General features: G+C 38.1%; 1 protein-coding gene across 1 annotated transcript in view; it reads left to right on the top strand.

Moving 5' to 3' along the window:
• GUCY1A2 (guanylate cyclase 1 soluble subunit alpha 2) overlaps positions 1-21,105 on the top strand; it is a 342,963-nt gene that overhangs the window by 171,720 nt on the left and 150,138 nt on the right. The window contains exon 5 of the mRNA XM_075593200.1: positions 10,029-10,514. Within this exon, the coding sequence (XP_075449315.1) occupies positions 10,029-10,514 (486 nt within the window). The remainder of the gene's footprint in view (positions 1-10,028; positions 10,515-21,105) is intronic.

The raw sequence follows: 21,105 nt of genomic DNA on the forward strand, positions 1-21,105 counted from the left end.
AGGGAAGAGAGACATGGGGGGGATGCTGACTTGTGGGGGGGGATGCTGACATGGAATGGGCTGGGGGGGATGTGGAGGGGGGTATTGTATGTTTGATGTGGAGGGGGTATTGTGTGTTTGATGTGGAGGGGGGTAATGTGTGTTTGATGTGGATGGGGGTATTGTGTGGGTGAGGGGGAGAGATGGGGGTATGAGAGATAGATGGGGAGTATCGTAAAGATTGATAGTGAGGGGTTCTGGGGGAGATATGAGGATGATGATGATGATGATGATGATGATGATGAGAGGTGCTGGAGGAGAGATGATGATGATGATTTAACCCGTGCGGCCCAAATTTTTTTTCCTTGGAGCAGTTCGGCCCTTCTCGCTTTATGAGTTGGGCAGGCCTGTTATATGTGGTTGCAATGCTAAATATGTTGGCAGGACTATCCGCCCACTACATAAAAGAATATCTGAACACATTAGACTGATTAAAATTAAGGATCTTTCACATCCAGTATCCAAACATTTTACTTTATGCTCATCTGGCGGTTTTAAAAACTTTAGATTCTTTGGTATTGCACATTTCCCAACACACATTAGAGGTGGGGATAGATTAAATAGGTTAAACAAAATGGAGATGCAATGGATTTTTTCTCTCAACACTCTCCAGCCACATGGTCTCAATGTTGACTGGGAATTGCAACATTTTCTTCATGACTAAATGCATTTGTATATATATTCTGTTTCATTGTACCTACCCAATCCCATTTACCACCTTCCTTCTCCTCCCCCCTCCCCCCCTGGGAATTGCAACATTTTCTTCATGACTGAATGCATTTGTATATATATTCTGTTTCATTGTACCTACCCAATCCCATTGTACCTACCCCATCCCATTTCCCCCCCCCTTCCCTTTTTCCCCTTTTTCTGTCATCATTGCTAGACCATTGGAAGTTGCTAAGTTGCTGCTATATAAATGTTGTTGCCACTGATCACTCATCCTTAACAGGGATGTCCATTTGCTATTAATTGTATTATTCACTATTGTATCAGACATATGTATATTTGCTTTTGCTTATGTTTACATTTCATTTGTTGCCGGGAGTATCTTATTATATATATTATATGTATTGATTTGTTTCCTTGCACACTGTATTATATCTCTTGGCATTGTTTTTAACTTGGCTTTTAAAAGTGGCTGTTATATAGTAATTAGACGAGTCACCCACATCACCTGATTTGTACCTGGTGCAGGTGTTTTGCATTGATTCTGCCTATAACTATGTTCCTCCCACAATTGATGGATCACTCTTTGACAAAGGCCTGAGGGCTGAAACGCGTCAGAGGATCCATCAGCTGCACATGTCTGCTCAATAAACCTTTTTAGTCATCACATCAGTCTAGCCCTGTTTACTTCACGGCTGTGCTCCGCTCTGCTTCCTGCTGCTGCTGGACGAGTTTCCTGTGTTTACCCGCTGGATCGCACGCTGGGCAGTTGCTGCTCTTGGACGAGATCACCGCCGGTCACATGACCGCCCCACGTGACGTCGCAGTCACAGGAGGGTTGGCGGTGCAACGCTGAGGATACAGAGGATTGAGTCATGGCATTTTTACCTCTCCAAAACCGTGAGTGCTTGCAACGAGTTGGTGCCCAGAGCTGGGCCAGTTGCTATATTGGTATATACATACTCAGAGGTCACGCCAAACTGCCAAACATCCTGACAGAGTGAATTGATACACGCAGCAACTGCCACCTTTTCCTTCTGATGCACCTGATGGGATAACTAGCTTACCCGTATTTACTTAGTCTGATCTCACCCATAACTCTGCAAAAATAATTCCTCATTCCATGGCATGCATTTGGGCACTGACCGTTCTGTGCCTTAGTACAGTAAGTTACTATTGCAGCAAATATTTTATTTTAAAAATGTTTTACCAAGAAATAGTAGCTATAGTAGCTATTTACCAAGAAATAATACATTGAAAATAACATGGGCACAGAATTATTTGTTATTTAGACTCTCCATTGAGAGGGTCTCATTATCCACAGTGACAATCAATAATTTTATGTTTAAAAAGGATTTATTTATTTTTTGTGGTAAATATGTGTATTTTATTTTGGTTAATGAATACAAAAACACTATGAGCCTCATTTGGCGAATAGGGTAGATCCCTATTATCATTAGTAGATCCCTATGGGCATTAGTCTAGAGGAGGTGTATGTTTGTTTGGGGGTAGGGCGGGTGGGTGGCAGGAGAGGTGGTTAACCCCTTCATTACCATAGTGGTTAGCCACTAAGGTAATTAAGCTTTTTTAAATTATTATTTTTCAAGTAGGTTTGAAGTAGAGGATCTTTTGAATGGGGATTTTGAGTGGGATCCCTCAACATTAATCCTTTCGGGCTGCAAGTCTATTGTACTTATGGCCACATGGGTGAAGCTTGGGGGGGGGGCACGTTTGGGCTATGATCATCAACATTTTCCCTCTAGGTCGCAGAGGGCATAACTCTTGCTATATCTGAAGCATAAAATCTTTTATATATCACAAATAAAAAAAACATTAAAGATTGCACTCACAAATTAAAAAAAGTGTAATCACCTGGTTAATGGAGTGAACACTCCCACTTGGACACGGCTACTGGTTTCATCCTCCTCACTGCGTCCGACCACTGTAGAGACTAGATTGATCTACAGTAGAGCCTGTGTAATCCACTGCTGCTGTGGACCTTGAGCTTTATGAACGACCTCTGTGGTGTTGTCAATGGCGTCCCTCTTTTAGTTTGGGAAACACTTGAATAACTGTTTTATTCCACCTAAAATATTCACTTTATACTGTAATATGAATATTTTAAATGCTATGCTATTCCCCTGATATACTGCCCCATTGTGTGCTTTAATTTATACTGCTAAAACAGTATATCTATTTTCAAAAATAGAGATATACTGTAGTTGGTAGGAACCCTCCATAACTCTAACAAGAAGCACACTATTGGCGCACACCACGGCAATTCAAACTCCACATTTAATACTTCTACGCTTAATATAAGTCTAAACATGCAACAGAAATTAGCATATATTTAGTGTGTAAAATACCCACTAAATATGATCACTTCTGTTGCATGTGTAGACTTATATTAAGCGTAGAAGTATTAAATGTTGAGTTTTAATTGCCGTGGTGTGCACTAATAGTGTGCTTCTTGTTAGAGTTATGGTGGGTTCCTACCAACTATATCTTTATTTTTGAAAATATTTCAATCAGCACACAGGTAGCACCGATTGCCACTCAAGGCATGTGGGCTAAATTCATAATTAAATCACCTAATTCTATTATTAATCAGTGAGCGGTATATTTTCTTTTAGTTTTGTAAAACAGCATATCACCTGATATTAATCAGGGTTAGTTTGAACAAGGAAACTTGACAAATGGCTAACATTCAATTTATGGTGTTAGCAGACTAACGTCAAATATATGAGATAATCATACATTGGGGAAAAGAGATCTGATAACAATCCTGACAGATGTAACATGTGTATGTACATGAAATGTAATATGTCAATGACCACATGAAACAGACCAAATTACAGTAACTCATTTTCACTACCATATAGCATTTAAAGATGGAGAAGGAGCGGCTCAGTGAGTAAAGACACTGACTGGCACTGAGTTTGAAGCAGGTTCAATTCCTGGTTCAATTCCTAGTGTTGGCTCCTTGTGACCTTAGGCAAGTTACTTTATCTCCCTGTGCCTCAGGCACCAAAAACATAGATTGTAAGCTCCACGGGGCAGGGACCTGTGCCTGCAAAATGTCTCTGTAAAGCGCTACGTAAAAATAGCAGCGCTATACAAGAACATGCTATTATTATATTATTATTATTAAAGATGTCCAGGGGGGTTAAAAAAGGCCAAATTAAGGTCCTCAAACTTGTGGAACTCAAGGTACGGGAGCAGCAACACTAAGTGTGCTTTGCCATGTTTCTTACAGCCCAGTATATCCAGCTGAGTTTCACTTCCATCATTATATACAGTAGGCCTTCATACATATAGCGTCATCACGTGAAGACAAATACATTAACCACAAAATGAAATTGTTCTTATAAACATTAAATAAATGAGTGCAAAATAATATCCGTGTTGAGTTCTGCTGGGGATAGAATATTCAAAGTATAAATCCACTTCCTTTCTGTCTATAGTAACTTTCTATCCTCGCTTCCTCCTCTCAAGGAACTATGTACCCTATACTGTTAATGCCAATTAGCTTAAGTTCTCTCAGGGAACATCCATGAAAGCCTTTAAAGTATCTACCTATTGAAATTAAAAAGTTGCCATTGATAATGTTCCTAATGTGTTTGTCCATATCATGTTCTTTCAGTTTTACCGAGGAAGGGAAAGAAACAGTGCACTTTGGATTTGAATTAAAGTGAATTTATTTTGCCAATTGATCGACGTCTCGACCTCTGTCAGCATTTCTCAAGAGTTAGTCCCACTAACTCTTGAGAAAGGCAGACGGAGGCCGAAATGTCGATCAATTGGCAAAATAAATTCACTTTAATTCAAATCTGAAGTGTCCTGTTTCTTTCCCTTCCTCCATATTCACTTGGAATATTACACAGATTTTCCCTGGACCAGGAGCACCGGTAATTGTATTATTATTATTATTATCATCATAATTTTGGTGTGCAACATCCCCTTATCTTTCTGTTTTACCAACATATTTCAAGTTCCAAGGACAAATGATCATATAGATAACCTTCACACTTTTGCAAATTATGTAATGTTTCATTTTATTTGTAATCCATATGTACAGATGGCAAATATTACATCAACCACAAGTAAATGTACCTACATTTTTACAAGAATCACTTCCCTTGAGTACCTGTGATATTCACCTAAAATGGTGCACATTTTGCACCCATAGTGGAGCCTTGTAACTGCAAATACAATAAAATAATCCATCAAAAAAATAGTTACGTGTAAGTACAAATTGCAATAAATCTAAAACAAAACTATTATATTCCATCAATTCATTGTTGGTCATTCTGAAAAATGCTAAGTCTAAATCCCCAATCTGTGTTCGACATCTAAACTGACTAAGATTGAATTATCCAGAACAGTAACATCCATTAGTTTATTTAATAGATGTGGTGTATCGCTTAAGCAAGAAGGCAAACTCATGACAAAAGATTAGAAAGAAAAATATACATAACTACAGACATTCTCAGAGAGATCAAATTCCTGAAATAATCAGTCACCCTGAAGGCTTACCAAAGGACTCATGTATCTTGGGGTTTGTATAGAATGTTGGCTCTTCTATACAGAGGTTTTTTTTAAATAAACAACTATGGCAGAATCACTGTAAGCTCAATTAACAATGGCATACATTTCTTTTCGATACCTCGTTGGAGAAAAGAGTGTTTGTTGGTAACAAGTATTTTTACGCAATTGTCTTGCATTCTCTTGAGCATAATATTTCCTATCCAGGACTACAACATTACCACCTTCGTCTGGGGTCTTTATTGTGATGTTTCGCATTGATTTTAATTAATTAACAGGGATTTCCTATGTTTAAGTTTGTAATGTTGCTAGTAACTAGATATATAACATTTTCAACATTAGAGCTGGAGGAGGGGGATAATGGGGGATAAGAAAGAGGTTGGAGAGGAAGGGGTGGAGGGGGAGGAGATCCAATTATAAATGCCCACAAACCTCCCTCCAAATTAATTAGGGAGTGATGTCTGTGCTGTAAAAGGAGCACACCGGGAGGTATCCTGGGCTATATGCTAATTACAAAGTATATTTAAATGAGTCACATCCCACACTTCCTTAAAGGTTGTCCAATGTCCATAACTTTACTAAGTGGATAAAACTAAGGCACCTACTGCCTGGAGTGAGACCCAACAGGATTAAAGCCCACAACCTCTTCTACTCTAGGCATGAGCTAAACTAGCTGATAGCTAGCACCAATGTCACTGCCTATTACCATATATTCAAGTGATATCTTTTTTGTTGAACTCTGATAAAGATTGTCTAGGACTTGTGGCCACAGCCGGTTGGCGGTGTCCAAAACGCCACAGGTGTTCCACCACCACGTGTCATCGCCGGGAGAACTTACCACCAAGATACCTTGCTACTCGATATCTCGACGGTCTAGGACAACCATGACCAAACCGCCGCTGCCACATGTCGCCACCGGGAGAACTCCCTATCAGGACACCTCGCTGCTCACATTCTTGATGACACTATCTTTAAATGTCTTGCACCAGCTGCTATCCAAGCAGCGAGATGTCGCGGTTTTGAGTTCTCCTGGCAGCGACATGTGTGGCAGCCTAGCGCAGGCTGGCGGTTTGGTCGTGGCCAAATGTCCCATTCCAAAATTGGAAACACTACTAAATTGGAAGTCCTCCTCTTACCAAAAATGATATTCATAATTTTGAAATCCGACCTTGAACTTTTAAGAATTCGGTTGCTTAAAAATTCGGTACGATTAGATCCAATGACGGATTCTGTGTGGATCGGATTTTTGTGCGTTGATCAGATTTGGTCAAAAAAAACCAAGAAAATGTGCATGTCAGATTCAGATAGATCCGTCCATTTCTACTTAATTTGGAAGTTTTATAATTGCTGGTAATAATTTTCCCCATTAAGTAACATTTGTAATTGTACAGTACCTTAACTGGAATGATCAACTAATCAAAAAAGCTAGTTAAAAAATCATATGAACCTTACTGTTGCTAACACATTTCAAACCAAATATATTCTATTTCGTCTCTCTCCCACACCTTAATTTGTCCTAAATGTCTGTGTGAAGACGATATTATGGAATACTCTTAATGATTGGTCTTCTTAGAGATAACATTATTTTCCCAATAATCCTGAATACATTTGCGTAAATTGTACCCATTGATGTTTTTTATTTTCATGGCAATACTATTTCTAATCAAATGTAAAGGTATTATTGCTAGGAATCAGCCATAAACCTTCTAAAATAAATTGTATCCAATCTTTTTTTTGTAACAATTGCTTTGGAAAAACTGGTAGAGGATGTAAAAATTATTGGGATAGACATAAGGCTATCTTAAATATGAACAAAACCCAAATATCAAATAGGGTTTCAAGTTTTACAATAGAGAGGAAAATGGGCAGACAATAGATGTAGCATACGATGTTGCACACATTAATGCGTCAATGTTGTAAAAAGGTGTTTAATGACATCTAGTAACACCTCATTCTGCATGTGTCAACATTTGTTTCAATGGCGCCGCGTCAAATCTTGCGTTAAATGACATGTTAGCTTTGATGCAGAACTTCGTGTTAATGGCTACATCTGTAGGTGGGCCAAGTAGTTCTTGTTTGCTATGAAGTTCTGTTTCAATGTAACAACTATAACACTTGTCAAAGAATGATTCATATCTTTTCATAATGTAGACTTATATAATTACTTGCCCTTTCCAAAGCTGTTTTTATTTTTAAACTCTGATGCTCGTACAGGAGATATAAGCATTTGAAATAATTATCCTGGGGGTTAAAATGCAGTCTAAAGGTTACCATGGTAACGTCATAAAATTATGTTTTTAACACTAGGAAAAGCAATTAGAAAAATTTAAAAAAAGAGCAGGACATGTTTACGGGACAAGATACTAACATTATATGAGCAAACCTCTATGACAGTGTTGCTGTTTTTAAGGTTATCAAAAATATAATTATCAGCAAACAAAAGCATCGATATTCACATCTATAGGGAACAGTTTATACAAGTAAAATGATTTTACTTGAATCTCATGCTGTGTATATTAATGAGAAACAAAAACAGTTATCTACTGCTTCAGATTAATTTCCACATCATAACTGAGCCAAAATAGGCCATAAGAGATCCAGACTGACAATTCTTTTCCTCCATGTAAGTTAGTGATAAAATTGCCTTGATACATAGACCCATTAACATATACAGTACGTTAAGTGACTGGTTTGGTATTAATTAAAACAGTATATATACAGTAGGTTCCGGGACTTCTGTTTTAAGTCATTCTCTTATGATTGTTTTTTTTATTAGATACCACCTAACACTACTCTTTCAATTGGAATTAAACAATAAAGAAAGGAAAAGGACAGTATTGTGATTTTGAGTTACAGAGCCAAAATTAATCCCATTAATATATATAACTAGAAGTCACAATGTTACTGTCATTTAGATTGTGTTATTGAATATGCCGCAAAGCCCTACAATGATGGTTAATGCTAAACCTTCCAATCAATTCATATTTATAATTTTGAGAATGTAAATGAAGACCTATATTTATAAATGACACTTTGCCTGTGATGTATGGTATTTGTACATTTTTAAGAGCATAGTAATCTTCAAATCAAATGTTAATACTTCTCATAACATAACACTCAGTATTTATAACTCTTCCAAACTACAGTACTGTACATCATTTATGATTATGCTTCTTAAATGAAAACTTTCTTGATCATTTATCTAGTATCCAAGAAAGAATGATTTGATGTTATAAATAAAAAAAGATGTGCTTAAAATTAGACATTGTTTCATTATGTAGCCATAGAAACTAAATGCTGTTCCTTTGATGGCACAATTACAGTACTGTAACTTTAAAAAATAAATGCATTGCATGCTTAGTTTAATTTGTGTTTTTTTTATACAATGCATTTATAATATAATTTGTTAATTTCAGTTTTCTGTTTGCCTACTACTTGATGTATTGAGTTTCTTGCAATACATATAAATCACCAACAGATTTCACAGAATACTCCAGCAGAATAAAGACGGGAACACAAATGCAAGTTAGAATAATAAGACAATTTAATAAAGTATTGTGATGCCCACACCACGTTGCAGTCTCTTGTATCCCAATTTAAGGTTGGAAACACTGTATTTCCTATGCAGGGGTTTATTTACAGGGATCAAATCATATAGCAACAGGCCCACTGTTCCTTTAAGAAAAACCAAATAATAGAAAATAAACACCTATTCACTTTAGGGAAAGCTAACTACACCGTGGCTTTCACCCTTACTAGTTGGATGGCCAGCTATGCTGGTTCCCACCCTCAAAACATGCCCTGGCATATGTAACACAGTCTCTGCATACAATAGTAAGGGGTTTGCTTATCTTAGTCCTTATGGAGAAGACGTCCCTGCTTCAGCACGGTCTTGCATACTTTCCTTCTTAGGGGAACTCGGCCCCACCTGAGCCCAGAGAAACTCTCCTCTGTATGTCCTCTTTAACCAGCTTCCACAGCTGGGGAGCACTTCTATTTCCCCCTTCTCTGGGGAAAACAGTATATCTGTGCAGGGCAGCTTTCAGTCTTTTAAAACACTTCCTCATTTCACTGAGGAGCCCAGCCCCTGATAATCAGATTTCATCTGCTGCTCTTTCTCTGAGGAGATTAACTCTGTGTAGACTGGAAAGCACACTTACTTCACTGTTCCAGCCCCTAGAGGACAGTGGTGATTACTAAGATAGTATCTTACTTGTCAATTTTTGTAATGAATAATTGAAATATATATATTTCTGTATATATATATAATCTGGTTTCTAATGTATTTGTGTCTGTGTGTGACAAAAATCTACTGTTTAAATCTGTGTGGTCACAACAGAAACAGGCCAAAAATGTCCATGACTGGAGCGAGGCTTACTTCAGTGGCCATATTATGTCATCCAGGCAAGTATTCTTTCCTAGTGAAGAAACTAGATATATCTTGGGAGCCTGGAGATGTCAGAGGGAGGAAAGGTGGGGTCTTGAATTGTCTTTGTCTTTAAATTACAGCATGGACTACTGCTATAAGACTCTCAGTAGGATGGCAAAAAAATGATGAAAAACCCTTAACTATATTATGTATATTAAGTACAGAAAATATTCAAGGTTGCATCAGCATTTACTGTGTGTGAGATGAAGGTGCATTCTTAAATGTTTTCTGTTCTTACTATGCCCTCAACGGAGGAGTGAACAAAACATTTACTCAAAAATACTGAAGCACAGGTGATGGCATTTTGTGATAGTAAGTGTATACTGTTTTTTCTTGTGTTTTTCAGGTAATGGAAATTAAAGGACAAATGATCCATGTTTCTGAGTCAAATTCTATTTTGTTTTTGGGATCCCCTCGTGTTGACAAACTCGATGAACTGATGGGTCGAGGCTTGCATCTCTCAGATATCCCTATTCATGATGCTACTCGTGATGTTATACTGGTTGGTGAGCAGGCCAAAGCTCAGGATGGTCTAAAAAAACGAATGGATAAATTGAAAGCAACATTAGAACGAACACATCAGGCCCTGGAGGAAGAGAAGAAAAAGACTGTGGATCTTCTCTATTCAATTTTTCCAGGAGATGTTGCTCAGCAGTTATGGGAAGGAAAGTCTGTTCAGGCCAGGAAGTTTTATGATGTCACCATGCTCTTCTCCGATATCGTTGGGTTCACTGCTGTTTGTGCCCAGTGCACCCCAATGCAAGTAATTAGTATGCTGAATGAACTGTACACTAGATTTGACTATCAATGTGGATTTCTGGACATATATAAGGTAATACAGTTTCATACAAAAACTAAATGTTTATAAGGCACAAAGTAAATGAAAGATGTTTGCATGAAATATTTTCTAAATATCTTCTGATTGTCCAATATTGATTGTGTTGTCATGTTTTGTCTTTCTTGCAAATGACAATCTACAAGAATGACATTGTATTTACAAATAAACAAAAAGCATATTCTATTGGCACAACTTTTACTGTACAATAATATTTATTTCCAAAATGGTATACATTTTTGTGAAATCTAAAAATAAGTCATTTAGCCTTTGGTAACCAATTTTTAGAACCACAGATGAAAATAAGGATTGTTTTTTTTTCTTCATTTATTATGGGGTGATGGAAATAAAAAATATATATTCACTACTATTTACAATTAAGTTTGATATTCTACCCTCTATTTGATATGGCATCTCGTTTGTTTTTGTGAGTAAGCAAAATTCCATGACTTTTATTTAGTGGACATTTAATTACACCATCCATAAAAGTACAAAATAGATGCTACCCCCTTAAATTGTTTGCAGTGCTGCCACTACATGATAATCATGCCACTTTTTAAGGTGATGTGTCATTTAATACGGGTAGCATGAAAAATATACTGTATACATTTTTATAATTTTTACGTTTAAACAAGCTTTATAAAGACAGATTAAGGGTAAGGATTATCATGCAAAATGTAATTAAAATCCAAATCCAAGAATTAAAAAATAATTGGCAAACCACATGGTAATGAAAAAATATATGCGCACTAAACTATATTAATTAATGGGTGATGCGGATATATAAACTGTGCTGGTGAGAGAATACAGTGATGTAACCCACACATCCAATAATTAACCTACTTTAGGAGTGTTTATAAAAGTAATACAATAAAACGAGCTGTGCCAAACAGTGATAAGATGTGTCAATAAAACTGTTGTAATGAATTGGATGCAGTTAAAACATAACCTCTCGTGTTGACACCACACGAGTCTGCAGCTATTTAGTAGAGATGGCCCAGCATCACATGCACTAGAAAACAAAAAAACAGTGCACAACACATACTGTATTAAATGTGATTATATTGGCTCATTGCAGGTAGGGTCAGTATCGCACGTACACTTAAATGGAAAATATCAGGCAGTACATCTTAGGGACATGTAACCACTATGAGGCACACTTCTGTCTTCAGGGGCACAGGATCTCCGCATCCGTCGGTAAACATAGAGAAGGGTTGTCGGTCCGCGGTCTCTTATCCTTCACCATGCAGGCACTCGACCCTGTAATTATCAGCCTCTGTCTCTCTCTCTAGATTGAAACCCTGATGAAGTAAGTGACCCTTACGAAACGCGTAGGATAGCTGCAGACTTTATTTGTGCTCTAAATACACTTCCAGCTTTCTGCCAGACTACCTGGGCTGTGGCTTTTTTGAGACACTGATCGCTCCGCTCAGCTTTTAGTGGCCTGACGGCGCATGCCTGGGACGTCAGTGTTTGCCATGAGTATCCCAGTGTAAGTCTATTCTTGGCGTGTAAGCTTGGATAGTGTCCGGAGTTTCCCTACGCTTAAATGGTCAGTGCATATCCCCACCGAATTGAGTGGAGAGACCGGGACAGAGGCTGATAATTACGGGGTTGAGTGCCTGCACCGTGACGGAAAAGAGACCGCGGGCCGACAAACCTTCTCTATCTGGTACCAACGGATGCGTAGATTCTGTGCCCCTGATGATAGAAGTGTGCCTCATAGTACTCCCATGAAAGATATGCAATGTACCAAATAAGTACCCCGCTATTCTCCACACTGGTAATATTTAGGAGAGACTGCTCCGATCACACGTCCTGTTACTGTCTAAACTGAGGCACCTCAATATTTAGATATATACCTTAACCCGGATATATGTCACTTTTAATTACACTTACTATACTAATAAAATTGATTTTATTTCCTGGAATTCTTTTCTACCTCTGACCGCATTATTATATAAAGGTCCGCAGTGCGCCACCATCAGGCATCTTTCTGTACCCTACCTCAGGTACATTCTTTCAGTTAATGTGCCTTATAGTGGTAACATGTCCCTAACATGTACTGCCTGATATATTATCCATTTAAGTGTACGTGCGAGACTTGCCTTACCTGCAATGAGCCAATATAATCACATTTAATACACTACGAGTTGTGCGCTGTTTTTTTGTCTTCTGCAAACAACATGGACAATTATAAACAGTAGGACTATAATTGTATGTGACAATTAAATATATTCTAGCCCTGATGCGGTATATTCTCTTCAGTGGGTGAAAAAGCTTTATTTCGAATGTAGTCAACTTCAACTCTATTAGTTGTACCCTGCTGAAGAGGTGTAGCATGGTGGTTAAACTGTGTTCCATATTTACTAAGAAGTGCTATTACATTAGACACCTTAAAGCACTGGAAGACATCCAATGGCCTATTCCATTCAATGGGCCATAAGGTGTCTTGTATTAGCACCACTTAGTAAATATGGGCCAGTAGTTTATGAATACATAATGTACTTTGAATTGTGAATTTAATTTCTATTGAAACCAACTGCACTCTGCCTAATGTGCCTCCCTAGAATGTACTTCAAAATGATATATACTGTATATATATATATATATTTTTTACAATATGAATGCATACAAACATTGCAGTACTTTGATATTGTACTTTGATTTATACGTTACAACAAACTCCACATTCCATTTACAAATCATATCCAAAACAAATATCACACTTCAAACGGTATCATCTTCTATTTGCACAAATGCCCAGAAACCAAATTCTGCAATAAGATAGTACTGCAGCAAAGAAAAACATTAACAGTAACCAACATAGATATATATATACACACACACACATACTGTATATACATACAAATATAAACACACAGTATGTATCTTGAGATTTGCACTCAGATCTTACAGTATGTTATTGTTCAGACAAAATAAAAATAAAGTATGTGAGTAATTTTATAAAGCAAACAATATTTATTATTATGTGTTCCATTTTATGTATATTTTATGTTGTTCATGTACTGTACTGTACATGTTTGACATAATTTCAGAATGTGTTCTTCATAGAATTGACTGAAGCGCGTTGAGCTTCTAGTTGTTAAAACAGTGATTTCCATTTGGTATTAGATTTCCATCTGCTACTTTTGTGAAACACTTCACGACAATAGATTAAAATAAATGCTATGCCCTAAAACTCTAGTGTCATCCTGAATTAGAGGACTTGAGTTTCACTAAAATGCTATTTGCAAACGATTTAGGTTTAAGTGCATAGTGTCCGACAAAAAGAATGGATGTCTTATGTAATTGCTCTAAAAATGTGTAGCTGTTGAACTCTTGGAGAGCCCTAGGATTAAGCTAAAATGTAATCGGTTTCCGGCACCCTAGGTACCCCATGACATAGTAGCTACGTCCTCCCCCCAAATCTCATTTTTTTAGGGGAGATCAAGTCCTGCGCTCCTATGATGCGCAGGTGCTGATCTGAACTGATGAATGGTGGATGGGGATATGACTCGTCCCTTTCCGTTCCATCAACAGTGGCCCCATCATCAGTAGCCCTCCGCCCCGCTGGCACTCAAGGGGTTAAAAGAAGAATGCACAATTAAGAAAATTGGATGCAACTAGAGTATAGTAAATTAATTCTGGAGTCTAAATAATATTTTAATATAGCCCACATACTGTACAGTGCTCATATAAGATTTCCAGTTTGCTGCAAAGACGTAGATACTGTACAGTAGATCTCAAATAAACAGATTGGACCATTGTTACACTTGTTAAATGAGGTACAGTATGGCTGTGTTTGGAAATGTCTATCAATAAGTGTTATGAATAGACTAGAAATAGAAAAATACCTTTTGCAGCAAATGCAGTTGTAATCTATGACCAAAAAAAGGCTAAAATACATGTGTATGGCCATGGTAAGAGCTGGTGCTTTATATGTTTTTATTATTGATATGTATGGTGTTTTAAATACACAATTGTTTATTTTCCAGTTATTTTTCTCATCAGATTTCACAGCACCAAACATAATTGTGCAAATGCCTGGAGCAATATCAGATGCATTTTAATTGAATTATTTGTTTTTATAGCTCCTTTTTATGTTTTTGTTTAGTTTTTTTATTAAAATAACTGCATACTGTACTCTTGTGCAGAATCTCTTTTGCTGACTTTGTTTTTATAGTTTTGTCATGGGACTCACAAAAGTATAATTCAATTTGACCACAATATCTTATTTTTTTTCATTGCTTCTTCCGTTCGGATTGGTCCTCATAAATGAAAGTTCATACTGATGCAATAAATTCACATCAACAGAATAGCCTTTTGTTTTCCCTTTGTTCAATTTGTGTTTAGTTGGGCTGGATCATTTCTTTCTACCTTGATATCTGTAGTCCTGTAAAGAACGGCAATTGAGACCATGTAAATTGGGGTTTTGGTAATGCTTGTTTAATGCACGTTAATCAGGAAAGATACTCTTCTATTAATTGTTATATGACAGGTACTACATTTTAATGTTTACTGCATTTTCACACAATAATTAAAAAAAAAATATATTGTTAGAACCAATAATATGACGCAGTAAAAGAAAACCAGTACCAACCAGGCAACAATATCTCCATCTTTGTCAGTAGTAAAATCAGATCAGAATAACATTTCTCTACAAAAGGACTTGGATAAACTGGATGCTTGGGCAGAATGGCAGATGAGGTTTAATTCAGATACTTTAAATGTAAGATTATGCCTTTGGAAGCAACGATAAGCATGCTAACCACAAAGTAAAATTAGACAAAGTTAGGCCAACCTTGAAGGATTAGTATTTATGAGTGCTTGTAGAGACTTAGCAGCAGGTTTATTTATTATTTATTTTATTTATTTATAAAATATTTTACCAGGAAGTAATACATTGAGAGTTACCTCTCGTTTTCAAGTATGTCCTGGGCACAGAGTAAAACAAATAATACATGGTTACAAGTACAGTTACATAAATGAACAAGGTATACATTATATACAAGACATTGCGTGCACAGTTAAAGAAAATATATATTATGAGCGTATGAAACAGTTACAGACCAGATTAAAGTGTGAGACTTTATATCCAAATAAAATTACAATAAAAAAACAGACATGTAAAACATTAAATTGGGGTCTCGATTCTCTTTGAAGTTCAAGTTGCAGGTTTCTGTGTGTTATGAAGGCCTCCTTGGATCTTTAGACATCCCAACACGGCAGACATTACCTCTAAACGCATTTCGCAACTAAGTGCAGGAGACCTCAGGAGGGCGACAGGGGTATGGCAAAGGCGTGGCCCGTGACGTCACGCGAGTAGTTTGCCTTCAGTGGCTGAACCGCTCACGTGATGCTGATGTCACGCTGCCCAAGATAAAAATCCTTGGATTCGGTGATTTCGGTCGCCATCTCGCTGCGCACCGCTGTCGCGGTTTCGCCCACTATTGGCACCCGCGAAGGACTTCAAGTACGTGTGATGGCGCTGTGCGCCATCGTCGTGGCCAGTACTATAAGCGCAGCCTTAGTGTGTTCATCCACTTCAAAGCCGTTGTTCTTACGACTATACTACTTCTTAATCTCTTCAGCCTTTATATTGTACATGTATATTTTATTTATTCATAAAATATTTTACCAGGAAGTAATACATTGAGAGTTACCTCTCGTTTTCAAGTATGTCCTGGGCACAGAGTTAAGACAAATAATACATGGTTACAAATACAGTTACATAAATGAACAGGGTATACATTATATACAAGACATTGCATGCACAGTTAAAGAAAATATATGTTATGGGCAAATGAAACAGTTACAGACCAGATTAAAATGTGAGACAGCCTTAGATTTGAAAGAACTTAAGCTGGTGGTGGATATGAGAGTCTCTGGTAGGTTGTTCCAGTTTTGGGGTGCACGGAAGGAGAAGGAGGAACGTCCGGATACTTTGTTGAGCCTTGGGACCATGAATAGTCTTTTGGAGTGAGATCTCAGGTGATAGGTGCTGCATGTGGTAGGGGTGAGATGCTTGTTCAGGTAGCTGGGTAGCTTGCCCAGAAAGTATTTGAGGGTGAGACAGGAAAGGTGAACTTTGCGCCTAGACTCTAGTGATGACCAATCTAGTTCTTTGAGCATTTCGCAGTGATGTGTGTTGTAGTTGCATTGGAGAACAAAATGACAAATTGAATTGTAGAGGGTTTCAAGTTTGCTAAGGTGGGTTTGAGGAGCCGAGCCATATACTATGTCTCCATAGTCAATAATTGGCATTAGCATCTGCTGTGCAATACGCTTTCTGACCAGGAGACTTAGGGAGGATTTGTTCCTGTAAAGTACCCCTAGTTTGGCATAGGTCTTGGTTGTCAGGGTATCAATGTGCATCCCGAATGTTAAGTGGGAGTCAAACCATAAGCCCAGGTATTTAAAACTAGTGACAGGTGTTATGGTGGTGTTAGTGTTGGTTCTAATCAGGAGCTCAGTCACCGGAAGCTTTACAAATTTAGTCTTGGTCCCAAATACCATTGTTACAGTCTTGTCAGTGTTTAAAAACAGTTTGTTTTGGGAAATCCAGTTTTCGAGTCTCAAAAAGTCAGACTGAAGTATGTGTTGAAGGTCAGAGAGGCTATGGCTGTGTGGATATAGGATTGTGTCATCTGCATACATGTGTATTGAGGCTTTCTTACAAGTTGTGGGAAGATCATTAATGAACACTGAGAAGAGTAGGGGCCCCAGAACAGAGCCTTGCGGGACACCACAGGTGATATCTAGGGGGTTGGAGTTAGAGCCTGAGATGGACATATGTTGGGATCTTCCTGATAGGTAGGACTGAAACCAGTTTAAAGCATGTTTCCCTATTCCAGAGCTCTGGAGTTTGTTAAGCAGGATAAGATGATCAACTGTGTCAAAAGCCTTTGCAAAATCTAGGAATACTGCACCAGTGAGTTGTCCCCGTTCCATTCCACACTGGATTTCATTGCAAACTTTTAGCAGGGTAGTTATGGTGGAGTGTTTGGGACGAAACCCAGACTGGAATTGGCTAGGGAAATTTGTCTTGGTGTAGAAATTGCTTAATTGGGAGTGGACACATTTTTCCATAACTTTGGATAGAATTGGGAGAAGTGAGATTGGCCTGTAGTTTGAGACAGTGTTTTTGTCCCCACTTTTGACGATTGGGACAACTCTGGTTTAGCAATAGTTCTCAGTGTCAGGCAGTATCTGCAAAGGTAAACCAATGGGAATTAAATCCCTCAACTACTTATCCCTCAATAAGAGAAGTAAATAATGAATTAACCTCAATCCCTATAACTCATGCTAATAGAAGTACATGGGATGCAAACCGGAGAACCAGGTAGAGCAACAACCAAGAAAGAAGTGGAAGGAATGTATAAAGTTATACTCCCTTAGAAGTGGTTCACTTAAAGTGCATGCTTAGGGATTAACAATGAATAAAAATAACATTTAGCATTTAATACATCTAGTAAAATGAATGGTCCACACAGAAATGTTTGAAACGAATCTAAAAAAATGAAGGAGGTAATAGAGTGGAAATGGAACAAAATATACAATGCTTAGTATTACAGCTCAATTAACATAAAGAACACATGTATTGCTAGTGCTGGGAAGTCATTCAATTCAGTAATAGCATCCCATGAATCTAGTCAGAAGTCTAATTGCTGGAGGATAGGTTACGGCAAGTTGATAGATCGTCTGCTCAGTTATTATATAGTGGTTAAGCTGTCAGGGAAATAATAAATCCACAATGACCTACTGACTGTGATTCCCAGCAACTGCCTGTACAACATTAGAATAAGCCTTCCAGTGTCATTTGTAGTGCTTGAATTATATGTAGTATAATGCCCTTTTTAGCCTAGATGTTGTGAAGCAGTTTCCAACATACTGTGCAATCCGCTTTTAAAAAGTTGCATTTTGTTTAACACGACCTAAAGGTTGGCTAGAATGGTATTGCAAGTTACATTAGAGCTTACATAGATTGTAAGCTCCACGGGGCAAGGACCTGTGCCTGCAAAATGTCACTGTAAAGCGCTACGTAAAACAAGCAACGCTATACGAGAACATGCTATTACTATTACATACCGATCCTGAAATATGGGTTTAGCTGAGAGTAAAACTCATAAATCAGACTGCGGGTGGAATTAACATGACCTCTGGTCATTGCGCTTCTAAAGCAAGCACAATCCGGGCATATTGGCTGTTAACCATGCGGCTTCTCACTTTTTTTTAGAAGCGGTTTTGAAGAAGTGATTTGCAATAGACAATACCGTTTTTTCACACATTTCATTCCGCTTCTTATGAACATGCCAGACGGTTTGGCAATGACAACTTCGGAGCTACTAGAATAAGCCCCTGTAAATTGCTTATGTACTTGCTGCCTATCCATAAAGTACTGAGGATTGTGTAATAAAGGAGTGAGCTCTCTAATGTATAGTTTATATACACAACAGGAGATACTACTAAATTGAATCTCTCTCTCCTCTGTGAGACTGATCAATGGAAATCCCTGCTCAAAGGAACTGGCCAATCGCGCCAGGTTCAAATTTGCAACAAAATATTTCTTCAGGGAAAGGACAGATCCAACTCCTCTGTCAGCCTTATACAGTGTATTGTTGCTATGGCAACCCACCATGCGATTCCTCATTGGTTAGTGCAGAATTGCCATTGTCACGAATATAAAAAGATCAATGGAGACTAGGTGGGTTGTAGATTGAATCTCTCACAGTAGGGAATAGCTCATTATTAAAACTTTGAAAAAATACAGTAAACAATTGATATTAATAATTTCAGGTATATTGTTAATCATAATAATAATATGCATATTAGTTTAAATGTCTAATAAGTTACTCCAATAGTATTATTGTGCAGGTAGATATTGTTACGGTCAAAGAATAACATATCAAATGATATAGTAATAGTAATAAAAATAACTTACCATCACTAATAATTTAACATACCATGCATTAATCAAACCCATGACGCTGCATACACGAGTAGCAATTCTCTAGCTGCTACACCATAGGATTGGTGTGATGTCATTAACTCTATAAACAAACTTAACTTCTACTGCATAGTACTGCCTTTCAGTACTGTGCAGTAAAGGTTAAGTTTGTTTATAGAGTCAATGACATCACACCAACCCTGTGGTGTAGCAGCTGGAGAATTGCTACTAGTGTAGATTTGTCATATCCCAGAGTTGCCAATACTTCAGAAACCTGGCAGGGGTGGCTTCCTATTCTGCTAAGGGCATGCGCCGACCTAGCACCTTTGCCTCTTAGCATATGGGACCCACCCCCTTTACCTGGCGACAGTAAGTCTTGCCTGGGCAACCATTTGCCAACGGCCTGGACTTCATATTAGGATGGGGGTACTTGGGCTACCCCACCCAACCTGACACCTCAGAGACTCTGAGCCTTTCAACTCCGGACTTTTGCAGACATTGTGGCATAGATGCCTTAGAAGTCCGAAGCTACACATCCTCAGCTCATTTACAGTGAGTCACTACACGCATACTAAGTGTGCTGCTATAGTAAATGAGTGTTTCCCTGTCTCCGGTGTTCTGCATGAAAGCCCAATTATTCGTATCATTTTAATACACTAACTTAGGGGGACTTCCATTCATCAATTTTTATGAAACGTTATAAAAATTGAGTTATGGTTGTTTTATATGTTTCCACCTGAACTATGCGCACGTCAGTTTCAGAGCGCTAGGAGCTTCCTAACAAAAGTTAGCAAAAGCTGCTTTTTATTTTCTAAGCACTGGACTTAGAAACATTTCACTCTTGCCACCTTATACATGGTGGGAGAGACTGCGAACCCTTATACTGGGTTCTGGGGGTTTGGGCATATTCTGGTGGACCCTTGAATTTGATTTATCCCCCTGCCACGTCTTAATGTTCTGGTCTGTGCTGAAGCAGGGAGACCTGGCGGTGAGCCGCCTAACTGCTTCCTAGGGAGGATTTTATCCGGTGGTCTGTGTCTTCATGTCCCCAGGAATCTGGTAAGATTTTCTGGGTAGCCAGCAACTCTGGTCCCCTTCTAACCAAACACACCCTGACAACATTTTTACCGTAAAATCCTCCCTTAAACTCACTCCCTGCGAATCTCCACTCCTGGAACAGTAAAACACACATAAATCTTTTATTACAATGCAGTTCACATGCCATAACTGGGTTGACGAGCTGACACAAACTCCCCAATATGGCTCAGGGGCATCCAGCCGGACATAATAACTTTATTATTGGTCTGGGTACTCCCTCACCATCACAGCTGCAGATGCCGGTAAGACGTCGTGTGGTGGCCATTTTGCGATCCCGGTTATAATGCGTTCCGGTTATAACACGGTCATATTATATGGATCCCGAGCACCGCGTTATAAAGGGGTTCACCTGTAGCAAGATTAATTTAATACTCGCATAATAAATGCTAATTTTGATTTCTATGCTAAAAATATAGAATACCTTTTTAAAAATTAAAAAATAAAATGAGTATACAGAATGGTGTACCGATATGTGTAAGCAATTGTCCTCAACAATACATTTTGAAGTGCCATTATTTTAAATGACCACCTCTTGTATTT

The sequence above is a fragment of the Ascaphus truei genome, chromosome 3, assembly GCF_040206685.1.
Source record: "Ascaphus truei isolate aAscTru1 chromosome 3, aAscTru1.hap1, whole genome shotgun sequence".
Taxonomy (NCBI): Eukaryota; Metazoa; Chordata; class Amphibia; order Anura; family Ascaphidae; genus Ascaphus; species Ascaphus truei.